We start from the raw sequence: 15,812 nt of genomic DNA on the forward strand, positions 1-15,812 counted from the left end.
TGTTTACTTTGCTGTCAAAGCTGTCCAAACGATTCTCGGACAGAACTCATAGAGGCTCCATGGCTTGTTTCCAAGGATGCGATGAAAATAATTGTTTCATGTTACACAATGGAGTATGTATTTTGGTAGATCCCGCATGAACTCAATAATAGTATTGAATAATTGTGATCATTGTACATGATGAAATATTGTAAAGGGGAGAGGAAGTGCGGCATTATTATTCACAAGGTACTTTTTTTTTTGTACCAAAAAAAAGAAAAAATTACTCAAGCTGCCTGAAAATTGGGGAAATTGGATTCATTAACAATAGACCACAAAATTACACTGCTCGTCAATCCATTACGCCTTTATACTCAAACAAGAAAATAGTGAAAAAAACCTAGACAACCTTCTCTTTCAATTCTTCATTCTTACATTCCTCCTTGATATTATCCCTAGTTGCTCACAACTAGGTTCTGCATCTCTGGCAGTAGCCTAGTAATACTAGAACATAGCTCGGATTTCATTTCTCTCAGCAAATCCCTTAAACCCGTGCATGCTTGAAAGAATGCTTCGGAAGAGCCTTCAAGACTAATTACCTCTACCTGCATTCCATCAATAACGCTGGATATTTTCTCCATGGCTGTCTTCATAGCAGAAAACTCTTGAGGGGGGTAAAGACAAGCTCCAAACTCATCAACCTGTAGTCCACTTTCTTGGCAAAGCTTCAACAATGTCTCCAGCGGATTCACAAAATCATTTCCGTTATCTGGGTTTTCCTGCTTATTCAAACTCGTAATGAAACGGATAAGTTCCTTTATCACTACAAGTGTTTCAGACACAACCCCAACGGCCAATTGAGCTATTTTCATCTCTTCAGGAGAAAGGTCGTTGCCCAGATCACCTCCACATGAATCGTCGCTATCGTGGGGCCCACTGTCGTCTTTGACTGAAGCCTCTTCAAAATCTTCATCTTTTGGTTCGGCAGAAGCAGGCTTGAGTTCCTTCATCTCACGAAGGACATCTTTCACAGAAACGGCAACTTGTGTTATTGCCCGCCCTATTGCCGTGATATTTGTGGAAGGAGTCTTCTTAAGGGCAGAGCATGCATCCCATACCGTTCCCACCATTGGAGGGATTGAGAGTTTTCGGTCTCTGTAAGAAGATCCTGCACACTCATTCAACAAATCTAAGGCCATGGTTCATTCGAGAGAGAAAAGAACACAAGATATTGTTGATTGGTGCATGTTTCATCACAATATGAGAAGATATGTACATCTATAAGTACGACTGATATAGCAAGATGATTGGGTACTTGTAAACACCAAACATCAACAAGCACCCAATGACTTCCTTTTTCCACCTTGTCCGTGAAAGAACAAACAGGCTACTTCAAAGTACTGATTTATGTGTGCCTCAAACAGGAGCATCCAATATTTGTCCAAATGGGAATTATTCAGTGGTGGTCCTGGGGCACTGCCACAGACTGACACCTTACACAACCACACACATTCATGTGGAGCTCATACATAACAAAAAACTAGTAAAGAACATGAAAATAACAAAACTAGTCACTAGACATCTCATAAAGTCACTCGAAATGTGATATCCCTGTTTCTTCAGGATGAAAATTTCTATCGACAACACAAAGGTACCAGATTTAATGAAAACTGAAGCGCAAAGGTAGACAGATTCAGTTTCAAGCAGTTCCCAGTAAATTTGTTTCTCTCTTGACAAGGTTTGGCCTTCATTGACCCATATTGACAGAACAGTATACACACGTCAAATAATGCTTTTTGCATGATTTCAGTTCGAACTTCAATAATCCCAAATACTGAAATGCATAAGTTTTGAGTGGTAGCATCAGTGCTGCTTAAGGGAACAATCTAGAAAAGAGGACCCACTGGCAAAGAGGGAGCCGAAGCCGATGTCCCATTTTCTTCAATCTACATTCACGTCCAGATCAATCCTAATTTCACTGGATAGTGCACCAGATCAGCAGATAAGGACATGCTAGGGATCTACCAAACAGCAAGCGTAAAGCAACCATAATCCCAACAAGGAGCAACAAAGAGCTGGCAAGACTCGATATACAGGAAAAGCACAAAAAAGAAACAAATAATGCCTCTCAAGGGCATCCATAATTGCCTAGCACATCATAAAGTTACTTAAAAATCTACTTTATACAATTCTGGGTACGTATCATGGAAAAAAGTAGTTCTACTTTCACATATAATCCTTTTCCTATTTTTCCTCCAGCTTTTGTGGCTCAAAAACTAATAACTTCGAAAGCAGTACCTATTAAGTTCTCAATTAAGAGCACACCAACTTTGAGCTCTTGCTCTTAACATGCCTTATTCCTTTTCTTCTTTCTAATTGGTGTGTTGGGCAGTGGAGGAGGACACACCAGGTTACGTGGAACATTGAGGTCTAATGATTTTTCTGTACCCAACAACATTCCGTTGAGGAGGATTAATTACTAATTTTACGACCATTTTCTTGTTAGTATTTAGTTTCCTTTTAAGCTAGATGTTGGGCACACACCATGCTTGTCCTACTATGTTCAAACTTTTGTAATGTTTTCTTTCACCTTAAATGTGTTCCCATGTAAAACTGAAATCTGGCTGAACAAATTTGAAGAACAAACTTTTCTGGTGAGAGCGGATACACACATTTAACCCTATACACAGAAATTTTAATTTGCACTACATGTGCCTCAGTCTTTCACCGCGCACACCTATCTCTATGCAGATTTCTCTCCACCTTCTTCAACGCACCCCATTTGTTTATGTACTCTGTAAATTCCCAAAACTGCAGTAGGATTTGTATTTCGAAGGTAACCATCAAATGGTGAGGAATAAAATGGGAACCGCCAGGAGTTGCGAGCAGCTTTCATTGTAGGCATTCTTTTCCAATTTTGCCCCTAAAGCAAAGAAGCAAGGAGCATCAATTCTGTTGTTTTGTTGGGTTTTTTTTTTCATAAAAGAAAAGTATACACAACCTCAAAAAAAGAGGACACCAAAAAGAGGTTCTCTCTTTCTATATAATGCATAGATAGAGTTTAATTAGAAACCTTATAAGTTGTTTCCTATTAGTATTAGGATTAAAGATGTTTATCACATTAAAATCTCCTATAAATAAAAGCTTGGGCATATCTGTGAATCACAGTTGATTAACAGAATTGGCTTGATAAGGCTTTTCCATTTAGGCTTGTGGTCCTTGTGCGTTTCCTCTCCCCTTTTCTCCTCTCATTTCTGCATCAACAGGCTAGCAGCTTCCGTACTTTTGGAGTAAGGCAACCAGTGTGCACAATCAGATAGCTAAAAACTAAAGATTCTGTGTCATTCTTTTTTCTTTTCTTTTCTTTTTGACAATTCTGTGTCATTCTTCACCACTCAACGAAGAAACAATTACCAATTGTGCTCCCTCTAATTGATCATAAGCTTTTACTACCATTTATGGTGTATCAAAGACCTAACATCCACACGATTTAGAAGTAGAATGATAAACCAATATTAAAATCTTGTGGATCTGAAAAAATTCCACTTAATCATCTATTCTCATTGCGTAGATAAGAAAAGAACTTTTGTTTAGTACAATAATTGATTGTTCGATGCCTGGACTGCACAAGGCTACTCTTGTATTAAGTTCTGAAGAGTCCCTGTGTTCTTCCCTCCTCTCTTGAAATTCCTACCACCTTTTTGGCTTTTGTTTCTGACACAGTACTTAAGTCCACAGTGATGCACAAACAGCACTTACAAACATAAATTGCTATTATAATTCTGTAACTATCCACAATCCACAGGATGATGCATGTTTGTGGGTCTCTCCGCACACGTGTGCGTGGGTATGTTTGTGTGTGTGTGTGTGTGTGTGTGTGTGTGGGAGAGAGAGAGAGAGAGAGAGAGAGAGAGAGAGTACCGTAGGAAGAAACAGATTCTTTAAATAGCATGAAACTGCAATCCACTACTTGCTTCACAGATGCATGTATGCAAGAATAAAGTGTAGGTCCCGCACCCACTTTAGTCCCATGCGAAAGCAGAAGGAAACCCTGTAGCATATTGAAGTATGTTCCCATGTTCTCCTCAAGTTCTTTAACTTCTGGTCTTTCTCCAGTCCAAAGCATTCCAGCTGCATCAAAAACCATTACAACAAAATTCATTTCTTCAATACCCCATTCCACCCAGGCCCGGCCCTAGGCAAGATTTTGAAATGGGTCCTCTAGTTTTTGTGTATATAACTTAATTGTTCAACATATAAGACAAAGGTGTCTGTGCTTCAGTGGCACACGCGTAGTACAACTATTCTATACCTTGAGGTTGCGAGTTCCAATCTCGTTGCCAGCAATATGGGACAGTTTTTTGAACAACTTCAGCAATTGTACACGAAAAAAAAGTGAAGGAGGGTGAATCTAACTCCCAACCTCACGAATAATGGACGCAGAACTTACCAACAGGCTGTACTCACTCATACGTATAATACTTAAACATACATTATATTTAATATGTTCAAAAATTTTGGGGCCCTATCATTGGGCTGAAAACTGGAGGCCCAAGGCGGTCGCCTGGTGGGCCTATGCCCAGGGCGGTCGCCTGGTGGGCCTATGCCCAGGGCCGGCCCTGATTCCACCACACCACAAGGGACGAGTCAACAGGAAATTGGTACTGGCCATTTCCTCCTCTTCTAGCAAAAAAGAAAAAAAAAATGTAGAAAACCACAACTCAAGCAAGGGCAGGCAACTGTTATTGGGAAAAACTAGGAAAGTGAACAAATCAAGAATCACAAACCAGACTCATTGATTCCTCCTTCCATGCGAATGCTGCTTTTTAGGTTCACTATGGAGAGTTAAACTATTCCACCATTCTCCTAAATTGAGTTTCACAAACAGCAACACTGAAGTAACCTTTCTTCAAACTCTGTCTTACCTAAAGGTACAACTAAATTAGTAGAAACTGAGTGTAAGATATATTAACGGCAGACCACTTGCTCAGTGCAGTGAGAGCAGTGTATGCCAAAGGTTGCTAAATTTCTACAATTCGGAAAATCTGTACAAAAGCCTGCATTCCTTGTTGCACCGCATTAAAACTGCACCAGGAAATTAATCCCACGAAGTGACTCTAAGGAAGTGGTTCACTTGCTAGAGGTTCCCACTTGGAAACTTTCTTAGTTGAATTTTCGCGTTAATAAGTAGTTTAGTAATCCATTCAATCAAAGTAGATTGTTTCAAGTGGTGCTTCCAGCATGTTATATCATAGACGGACATTTACAAATTGAACCACAGACACGTCAGTTTTTAAATAATTAGAAACCTGGACACCTTCAGGACACGTTAAATGTAAGATACGTTGGGGAGTGTAGTGCGACTGCAAGATACCCACAAAGTTGAAAGGTAAATTCTATCGTAGAGCTATAAGGCATGCCATGTTATACAACATGCAGTGTTGGACTACTAAGAAACATAATGTGAGTCTGAGAATGTTGAAATGAAGGTGTGGTAAGACTTTGCAAGACAGAACTAGAAATGAGAACATCCGCAGAATAGAAGGGGTAGCACTGATAAGATAAGAAGAACACTAAGATGGCAGAAAACAGATACATGTATATCGTATATCGACCCATGCAGTAGAAAGGACAAATGAGATGGTTCTGGTTGAGGGTAACTCTAAAGGGAGAGGGAGACCAAAATTGCCATTAAGGGCAGTAGTTCGAAAGGATCTAGGTTTATCATGAAACACTCCCAAGGAATAAATTGCTATTCCATTCCTCCGCAACACGATACCCTTGAAAGAGCTCAGTTGAAAAAACGGATTCATGTAGCTGGCCCAGTTGATTGGGACACGAGGCTTTGTTTGAGGAACACAAATATTATCAATATGACAAAAGATAAAAATCAACAATCGCCTTAATAAGTTTTATGAACTAAACCAATTATAGCAATTTGATTCTGGCTCAAATTTAACAATTACATTATGACCTCCTAACATGTCTACCAATGTGTTCACAGCATGTCCAACCAGAAAAACTTAAAACAAGTAACACATAGTTATGCATTTCTGACACATGTGCAGAGTATGTTGTGTCTGTCAAACACGAATCTGGACTTGTTCGAACTTTAATTTGTAAGAATTGAGTTTAAGTGTTTAAACTTAGTCAACAAGCTTCAATTACCCGTGCTTGAACGGCTTTATCCGCTTATGTCAGTTTTTATGCAAATACACTTCTTTGTCTATTACTACATGGAACCACGAGGGAAGCATTAAACCCATGAAATAAATAACGACCTACATTTAGTCAAAATTAAGAGAAACCCATCACACAAATGCTATAAAAAGAGCCATAGAAGTTAAAAAATCGAAATTGGACGAGGAAGAGGTGTACCAACAGTAGCTTGTTTGGAGACTTGGTCTCCCAATTTAATCACCTCGTTCCAGGCGACTTTATCAAGAGATGAAGCAGGGTTTTGATCCAACACCTACATACATATAATGGACTTCCTAATCGAATAACACGTAGATAGAGATATAATTCGGACACTAGAAAAAAGAAAAACTAAATAAATAGGTAAGCTGAAAAACATAAATGGGTTGAACCTGAAAGGTTTCATGGATGGTGTTGAGGTGTTCAGTTAGAGTCCGATTCAACTGCTCCTTCTCTACTTTACCCATCTCTCTCTCTCTCTCTCTCTCTCTCTCTCTCTCGGCGGCAAAAAACAGCAGAAGGGTTTGGGTTTTTGCCGGGTTCATGTCTGGGTCCGACTAAATACAATTGTAAATTTACTGTATGTAGCCTATTTTTAATTAAATTATTTTTGACAAAAATGCCCAAAAATAAATGGACGAAAATGCCCCTACTAACCATCAGTCATCTTCTTCCCTCCCTTCCATCTCCCACCATAGCCAACTGGGTCCAAGATCCACCTCCCACCATAGCCGATTTGTTGCTACTTTCAACATTTTCATGACAAATATCTTCTTGATTATCCAGTGTTTGGTTGGACAAAGACGGAATAAAATACTTCTGTTGAAAACATTTTCCATCCAAACCCGAAAAATGACTTATCCCCAAAAGTTCCCAAGGCAATTCCTAAAATCAGCTCCACTTGAGACGCATGCGCAGACAAAGAGGGAAACGGTCTCATCAACCAATCTGTGCAACAATGATGTGGAAGAAATAACCTCCTCCAATTTTTCAGTCCCAACATCATCAGATACAAGAACTCGATTATATTCTAAAATTTTGAACTCTAAAATCCGAATATTATAGTGTATTTCGAATTTTAGAATCCGAAAAATATATCATCCGTCATACATAAACATCCGAACTCATATACCTCCCAAAGGTTTAAAATGTTGTTGAACTTTTTCGAGTTCTAGTATCTAAAATTTGTACGGATTTCAGGGTTTTACTTTTTACCTACATTGATAACACATCTTGAAGATGCGACATGTCTTTTCTTTTCTTTTCTTTTCTTTTTTGACAAAAATGCATTTTCAGAATGCGTTTACTTCCTTGCATGTCTATTTTTTTTATTTTTTTTTTACCCAAAAAAAAATTGACCTCACGCAAAAACGTTTCAAAAGATGGACATTTTTAAAAAACATGGTCATTCCAACCAAAAACTCTTCAGATTTTAATATCCAAAAGTAATACAGGTTTCCAGATTCTAATATCCGAAAATAGTATAAGCTTTCAGATTCTAATACTCGAAATAATGAATAATATTCGAGTTTATGGATATGATTTCTTTACAAATTTTGGAATAGGTAAAAGAACTTCCAGATTCTAATAACCAAAATTAGTACAATAGGACAGATTCTAGTACCCGAATAATCAGTCAATTCGAGTTTTTGAATCTGATTTTTTTTTCATATTATAGTATCTGAATGCTTTGTGAATTTTCAAATTCGCAACTAGTGGTGGTGGTGCAGCGGTTATGGAGGTAGTGGTGGTTTTGGCAGTGCAAGTTCTGCTTTTGACATCATATTCTAATCTTTCAGGGGACTCCAGAGCTCATTTATACCAATAGGATGTTTTTTTCTTTTTAGATTGGATAATTCATTTTCCCTTTTCTCCGATCATGTATATAGAAAGTGATAAAATAAGAGGATGTTTGGAAACTTAATTTTTGTATTTTCGGATTCTCATTTTCCCATTTTGGGTGTTTGGCATCCCATTTTGAGAATGGATTGTGGGAGAATGGATTTTCGGTTTTTGGGTTTAGAGGCAAAAACCCAAAAGTAGGTCCAGAGGTGTTTTTCACATTTTTGCATTTTCGGATTCTGTGGTCAATTACCAAAATACCTACAAAGTAATAAAGACAAAGGGCAATATGGTAAAAATTCAACCCATAATTCATTTTCGACAATCATCTACCAAACACTACTACATTTCAAAATATATTCTGCACAGATCTCCCAAACACTCCTACCATGCTAAAAATACATTCTGGCCATAATCCAAAAAACCAAAAAGCTGAAAATAAAAAGCCAAAAAGTAGGTTTTCAAACACCCCAGTGAAAGATTGGAAATGAAGGTGGAAGTGGTTGGTGGGGCAGTAGTTATGGAAGTGAGGGTAGTTATGGAAGTGATGGTGGTTCGGAAGGGAGAGAGAAGGCGAAGAAGAAAGATTAGGTTTTGGATATAATAGAAAGACAAATTTGAAAATTTAGGGATATTTTTGGGTTGTTTGTAGTAAATTGTTATAAGATTTGGATGTTTTATTAAGAAGAGGTTACATACAGTAAATTCACTTTGTATTTAGAATCACCCTTCCAAGTTTCCAATAACCTTAAGCCTGTGTTTTGGCCATTCGACAAAAAGCCTATGTTAAATATTTAATTTTGATTTTTGTGGAGTCTATTACAGATTCTACAAAGATGATTCAAACTGTAAGTTATTCTTAAAAAATTTTTTATGGGTTTCTAAAAAAAAATTAATTCAATTGGATATCGGTAGGGGGTGTTTCAGAATTCATAGGACACCCTACGAATTCTGAAATAGCCCTTACCGATATCGGAGTGAGCTAATTTTTTTCAGGAAACCATAAAAAAATATTTTATGATCAACTTACAGTTTGAATCATCTTTGTAGAACCCGTAATAGGCTCCACAACCAGAACACCTGTTATTTATTTTTGAATCTTTTTGTTTTCAATTTTTTTAAAAAGATATTGTTTCATGTCTTTTTATTATACATTTCTAGGTTTCTCTTGTTGAGACGGATCAAAACATAATAAATTTTGACTAAGAATAAAAAATCCAAGGAAAATTTCTAAAACGGTTGATTTTTATTCAAATTTCAAAAGTACATGTTTCATTCTTAATTTTTTTTAATCAACTATTATTAGTAAACTATAGAATCTTAAGCAATTCTAATCGGTTAATTTTGTTTTCTATAACTGGTTTATTAGTGGTGTCATACCCCAAACATACAAAAACAAGGGTAAAATGAAGATAAACACAAATTTAATTGTTGAACTAACAGAAGGGGGAAAACCGAAATGGAAAAGTAATACACACCCCTTATTTGATATGCACCTTCCAAAATGTTATGAATTATAGAGAAAATATTACGAATCGTATTGCTAAAAAGTTACTAATCATATAATGGTTACGAGTGAAGAAATTCATGAACCAAGCCAAGCCAGAGAAAGGGAAAAGAGAGAGAGAGAGAGAGAGAGAGAGAGAAACGTAACCCTTGAATCTTTGTTTCTCAACTGAACTGAATTGTTTGGTGGATTCTCCACTTATACAGAAAACCCTCAAGACAAACAGAATGCTAAACGATAATTCATGTGTATTTTTCTCAGCCTCAGGTCAGAGCGATGAAATAAATAAAACACAATTTGTTTTTGGAATAATGTGCCTATATATTACCAAATTTTGTTGGCGGTGGAAGCTTTTGGGAGGCCATTTGAATTCTGCAAGGACATTATTCATGTGGTCTCTTAAAAAAGAAGCGATGTAGGTTCACTCAGACAACATGTTTTGCCATCTTTCAGTTCAATTACTCCTATTTACAATCTTCCCCTGCATTCGGTATAATCATTCCCAAAAAGTTTGCCATTTGAATTATGCAAGGACATTCATGTCGTCGTCTACAAAAAGAAGTGATGTGATGTAGGTTCACTCAGACAACATATTTTGCCATCTTAATTTAAGTTCAATTACTCCTATTTACAATCTTCCCCTACATTCGGTATAATCATTCCCAAAAGTTTGCTCTTTTTTCCCATTTGGACCAATCATTCTTAAAAGATCACAAGCCATCCCCCTTTATTCTCTCATCCCCCCCCCCCCCCCCCCTCTATAGAACCTAACCCCGCCGCCGTCGCACATCTTTATCTCCCCCCTCCCCTCCCCTCCCTCCTCCTCTTCCCTCTTTTTCTCTCTCCTCTCCCCTTTTCCCTTACTTTCCATTTCTCCATCGTCGTGTGTTATTCGATGGCATGAGTCCAGTTCTCCGGTCAGATTTGTTGGCGTCCATTCTGCTCTAGTTTGTTTGGGTGGAGGGTGGGTTCAAATGCTACCGCTTGGTAACGGTGGGAGCTAATGGTGGTGGGATGTGGTTTGTGGGGTTCGGACGGTAGTGCTCTAATGGTGGCTAGATCTGTTCGCCTGTCATGGTGGCAGCTTTGTAGGCTGGATCGAAAAGGCGGATCTATTTGCATGTCATGGTGGCGGCTTTGTAGGCTGGATCGGAAAGGCAGATGGTTAGGAGTAAGGTTTTCTTCATTTTGTTTTTTGTTCGGATTTATTCCGGATTATGTCCGAATTTAGTCCATTTTTTTCTGGATTTAGTCCGGTGGGTCTTTGACTGATTTCCACAAGTTTGATGCTGTCTTTGATATGCAACTCTGTCATCCCAAGACACCCAGTGTTTCAACTCCACGTTTGCCGTTCAAGATTACGGTGTTGTTGGATAATGGCTCTTTCTTCTTAGGCGTTCAACATTACTTTCATCTCTTTTAAGGTCTTGCTATTTTTCTGCATCTTTATTTTTAAATGGTTATCAATAGCTGCTATATGGCTTGATCTCTATCTGGTTGAAATTTTTTTTTAGATGCCTTATGATTTGTTTGAATGAATTGAATGGGTATGTTTTTTCCATGAAAAAAAAAAAGAACCATTCATTCTTAAATGTAACCCGTACATCACTTTCTAGCACACATTAGCTAATTCTGCCTCCAAGTTGTGTTTGTTTTTTCCAATCGGTAGAAGATATCATTTTACATATATGAAGTACAAACCAAGGACACTACATTAATTGTGAGAGTTCACAAGACAAACAAGCCCAACAATTCAACCAACACAAGAAATAAGTCTATTACATGATAGAAACAAAGAAAGGAAAAGCCATCTGAGAAAAGAACATTCACACATAGGTGGAGAGATTTAAACCTCTGACTAGGGCTGTCCATCGGTCGGGTTTTTCCGGGTTCGGGTTCGGGTTCGGGTCGGACCCAACCCAACTTTAGTCGGATTGTTAAAATGGTCACCCGAGCCCAACCGAAATACTTGTCGAGTTCCAACCGAACCGATTGCTCATTGGTTCGGGTCGGGTTCGGTCGGATGACGGGTTTGTACGGAGTCACAAACTCAATCACAGATCTAGAAATCAAAATCACATACCAGATCACAATCACAATTAACAGCAAAATATTACAAAATCACGTTAACAATCACAGATCTACAAGAAAATGAGAACGAAAAAAAGATTAATAGTGTTTGAAAAAAATCGAAGAACACTTCAGAAAAATAAGAGGACTGAAGAAGGTTTTGAAGTTTGAACAGTTCTTCGACGAGGAAGTCTTTCGGTCGTAAGAAACTAAGAATCATTGTGGAGCTTGTTTCATGCTTGTTTCATGGATTACAGAAAATAATTGCAAACCTTTATTCTCTCTCCTCCTAAAAACCTTCGTTCTTTTACAGATCTACAAATTTTCGTTCTTCTCTTTCTCGATGTCTGGGAACAACTGCAACAAGGACGCCGTATAGGAAGAGGTGGAGACGCCGCCGTTCGTCGGGTGGAGGAGAACGCCTTTCGTTGGGTGGAAGATGGAGGAGAACGCCATTCGTTGGGTGGAGGAGTGGCCGGTGAAATCACTGAAATGGAGGAGTGGAGGAGTCACGAGTGGTGTGTGCTGGGAGTTGGGATGGGAAAGTGGAAATGGAGATAATAGATTAATAGGGTTTATTTTTCAGTTTTATAATAAAATCAGTCGGTCGGTTCGGGTCACCCGAGAAATGATTTGGTGCATCCGACACCCGACCAACTAAATGTGAAACCCGACTAAATTAACCCGAATCCGACCCGAATGATTAATCAGAACCGTCCGTTGTGTCTATTTTCGGGTCGGGTCGGGTCGGGTCGGGCCCATGGACAGCCTTACCTCTGATCTTCTAATGAGATACAAGAGTCCTAACCAACTGAGCTAACCCAATTGGTTCTGCCTCCAAGTTGATCCCACCCCAAATGGCAAATGGAATCACTTCTGTTTGGTAACACAAATTATGGGTTTTTCAGATTTTTTTCCCCCCAAGATTGTATACAACAATTAGTGGGGGAGTTAGTAGGTTAGTCCGCAGGAAGACTCAGAGACTATCCATAGCCCTAAAACCCCAAAAGCCCACAACGAAGCTCGAAGCTAGAGCCCATTAGCGGGTTTTCCAGATTACTACTTTGCTTGTGTGCAATAACATTTCCATCCGAGGACGATGGTTACCCTATTGTTTTTTGCTTTTTCCAATCATATGATATAAGAAGAATAAATCCTACTCCCTCCGTCCCCTTTTTAAAGTTCATTATTCTATTTTAGATTGTCCCTTAATAAGTGTTCATTTTATAAAGTTAGTAGGTAAAAGTTGATACATTTTTCATTTTGCCCCAAAAAGTAGATTCTATTTGGAAAAGTTAGTAAATAAAAGTGTAATGATGATGTCTTCATTGAGAGTAAGTAGAAAAAGTGGAGGTAAAGGTTGATGTGAAAGGTGTAATGATGATATTTTCTTAATAAGTTGGAGTTACGAAACAGAACACTTAAAAAGGGACGAAGGGAGTAGTACTATCTTAATCCCAATTTAACCCTCAACAAAAGGTATTAATTTCTTGTTCACAAGAGTTAAGTGCAGCTGTACTAATGTTGGGTCAACTACCCCACTCCTGGCTAGCCTAGTTTTAGTCAGGCTATCTTATAACCAAAAAATAAAGGAAATTGATTTTGACACTTTAGTTTTAGCTACTGGCACTTCATTTTGTGTCTTAATCATGTGAGAAAACAAAACTAAAAGTGAAGTGCCATTGGCTAAAAGTGGTGTGCCTAAATCAGATCCCAAAATAAAAGTTAATCAAGGATCTCTCAAGACCACAAAAAAAAAAAACCATTAACAAAATTATTCCTCAGTTTTCAATAGCTTAATAAACTATTTTGTCTCATAAATAAACGCAGAAGCTAAGCAATAAATTGCTATGAACTCCAAAAAAGTTGAAAAGAGGTCAAGCTAACCCAAGAAATGCATTCGTATAAGTCTCACTTTAGACGTTCAATCTTTGCTAAAGTCGTCATACTTCCCTCTAAGTTAGATTTAATATTCACATTTTTGCCGAGTAATTATTCAAGGTGATGCCTCAAGACCGCCAAATAATTTTTCCGTTCTTTCCATGTACCATATGAAAAAGAATTACACAAGTCAATGTAAAACACCAGTGCAGTTTCAAGTTCCACTATGAAGAAACTGGAAAGATGATCTGTAAAACTCATTTATGTTATAAAACTAGCGCAATAAATAAGATTGCAGAAATTAAATTGAGCACTGGACACAAATATATAGAAAGGATAATTTCTCCAGGAACTATCGAGAACAAAGTAGGTCTTCAGGACCTATTATATTATATCAGTTTTCTCTTTTGCTTTCTGTCTTTCCTTTCTGACTTACACGAGATGAACTGCATGGCCTTACAAAACTATCAATTTATAGTCAAAGCAAGGAACAACCTAATAAATAGGTTAGATGAAATAGTAGCCTTTGTCTTACAAGTTGATCATCCACAATAATTCACAACACTCCCCCTTGGATGATCACTTATTAAGAATATGCCTCGTTAAAACCTTGTCAAAGAAAATCCTAGGGAAAAAACCTTTGACGAAGGAAAATGAGTACATCATTCTTGATTCTCTTGCAATATGGCTTCAGTCTTCAGATTGTCTCGTTAAAACCTTGCTAAAGAAAACCCAGTGGGACAAAACCTTAGGCTAAGGAAAAAGAGTGCAATCATTTTCAAGTTATTGACTCCCCTTCAATGGTGCAAGATAATTCTTTGAGTCGACGCATTCCGATACTGTTTACCAACTTCTTGAATGTTGTGGTTGGTAACGCCTTAGTGAATAAGTCTACCAGATTGTCACTAGACCGTATCTACTGAACATCAATATCACCATTTTTCTGAAGGTCATGAGTGTAGAAGAATTTTGGTGATATGTGCTTAGTTCTGTCTCCTTTGATATAACCTCTCTTGATCTATGTGATACATGCAGCGTTATCTTCATACAATAATGTCGGATGATCTTTGATTGATGACAATCCACATTTTTCCCAAATGTGTTGAATCATAGACCTCAACCAAATACATTCGTGACTTGTTTCATGAATTGCGATAATCTCAGAGTGATTAGAAGAAGTAGCAGTCAACGTTTGCTTTACAGAACGCCAAGAAATAGCGGTACCACCGCAAGTGAACACATATCCTGTTTGTGATCGGGCTTTATGTGGATCTGATAAATAACCAGCATCTGCATATCTGATTAATTGTGATGTTGATCCATTTGAATAGAATAAGCCCAAGTCAGTCGTTCCTCGAAGGTAACGCAATCTGTGTTTAACTCATTTCCAATGCCTCTGAGTTGGAGCAGAACTATATCGAGCCAACAAATTGACCGAAAATGCAATATCCGGTCTTGTACAATTTGCTAGGTACATAAGTGCACCGATTGCACTCATATATGGTATTTTGGGACCGAGTATATCTTCTCCCTCTTCTAGAGGTCGAAACGGATCTTTGTTCACATCGAGTGATCTAACAATCATTGGCGTACTTAAAGGATGTGCCTTATCCATATAAAATTGCTTCAAGACTTTTTCCGTGTATGTCGACTGATGTACTAGAATCCCATTTGACAAATGCTCGATCTGCAGGCCGAGACAATACTTTGTTTTGCCAAGATCTTTCATTTCAAACTCTTTCTTTAAATATCCTGCGGTTTTTAAAAGCTCTTCTGGAGTTCCAACGAGATTTAAATCATCGACATAAACCGCAATAATCGCAAATCCAGAGTTTGATTTATTAGTAAAAATACATGGACAAATAGGATCATTTTCATATCCTTTCTTTAGCAAATAATCACTAAGCCATTTATACCACATACGACCAGATTGTTTCAATCCATATAAAGATTTTTGTAGCTTAAGAGAATAAACACTTCGAGGTTTTGATTTGTGTGCTTCAGGCATAGTATATCCTTCAAGGACCTTCATGTATATGTCAGCATCTAGTGATCCATATAAGTATGCAGTCACTACGTCCATCAGGCGCATATCCAGACATTCCATGACTACTAAGCTGATCAAAAATCTAAATGTGATTGCATCCATTACGGGAGAGTATGTCTCCTCATAATCAATTCCAGGTCTCTACGAGAAACCCTATGCAACAAGTCGTGCTTTATAGCGCACAACTTCATTCTTCTCATTGCGCTTTCGCACAAACACCCACTTGTATCCTACAGGTTGTATCCCTTCAGGGGTTTGGACTACAGGTCCAAATACTTTCCTTTTTGC

The 15,812-nt window shown here is 38.0% G+C and overlaps 1 protein-coding gene across 2 annotated transcripts; it reads right to left on the minus strand.

Annotated features, from left to right (window-relative positions):
- Positions 1-272: 272 nt before the first annotated feature.
- LOC131311077 (uncharacterized) lies at positions 273-6,736 on the minus strand. Of its 2 annotated transcripts, XM_058338399.1 has the most exons (4): positions 6,570-6,736; positions 6,358-6,451; positions 3,901-4,110; positions 273-1,147 (listed from the first exon to the last, which is right to left on the minus strand). In XM_058338399.1, the coding sequence occupies exons 1-4, from the start codon at positions 6,720-6,722 to the stop codon at positions 435-437; spliced, it is 1,170 nt and encodes a 389-aa protein (XP_058194382.1). In that variant the 5' UTR covers positions 6,723-6,736; the 3' UTR covers positions 273-434. The 2 variants fall into 2 exon arrangements, with proteins under 2 accessions (XP_058194382.1, XP_058194383.1); XM_058338400.1 differs by lacking the exons at positions 6,358-6,451; positions 6,570-6,736 and adding an exon at positions 4,292-4,544.
- Positions 6,737-15,812: the final 9,076 nt, after the last annotated feature.

The sequence above is a fragment of the Rhododendron vialii genome, chromosome 12a, assembly GCF_030253575.1.
Source record: "Rhododendron vialii isolate Sample 1 chromosome 12a, ASM3025357v1".
NCBI lineage: Eukaryota > Viridiplantae > Streptophyta > Magnoliopsida > Ericales > Ericaceae > Rhododendron > Rhododendron vialii.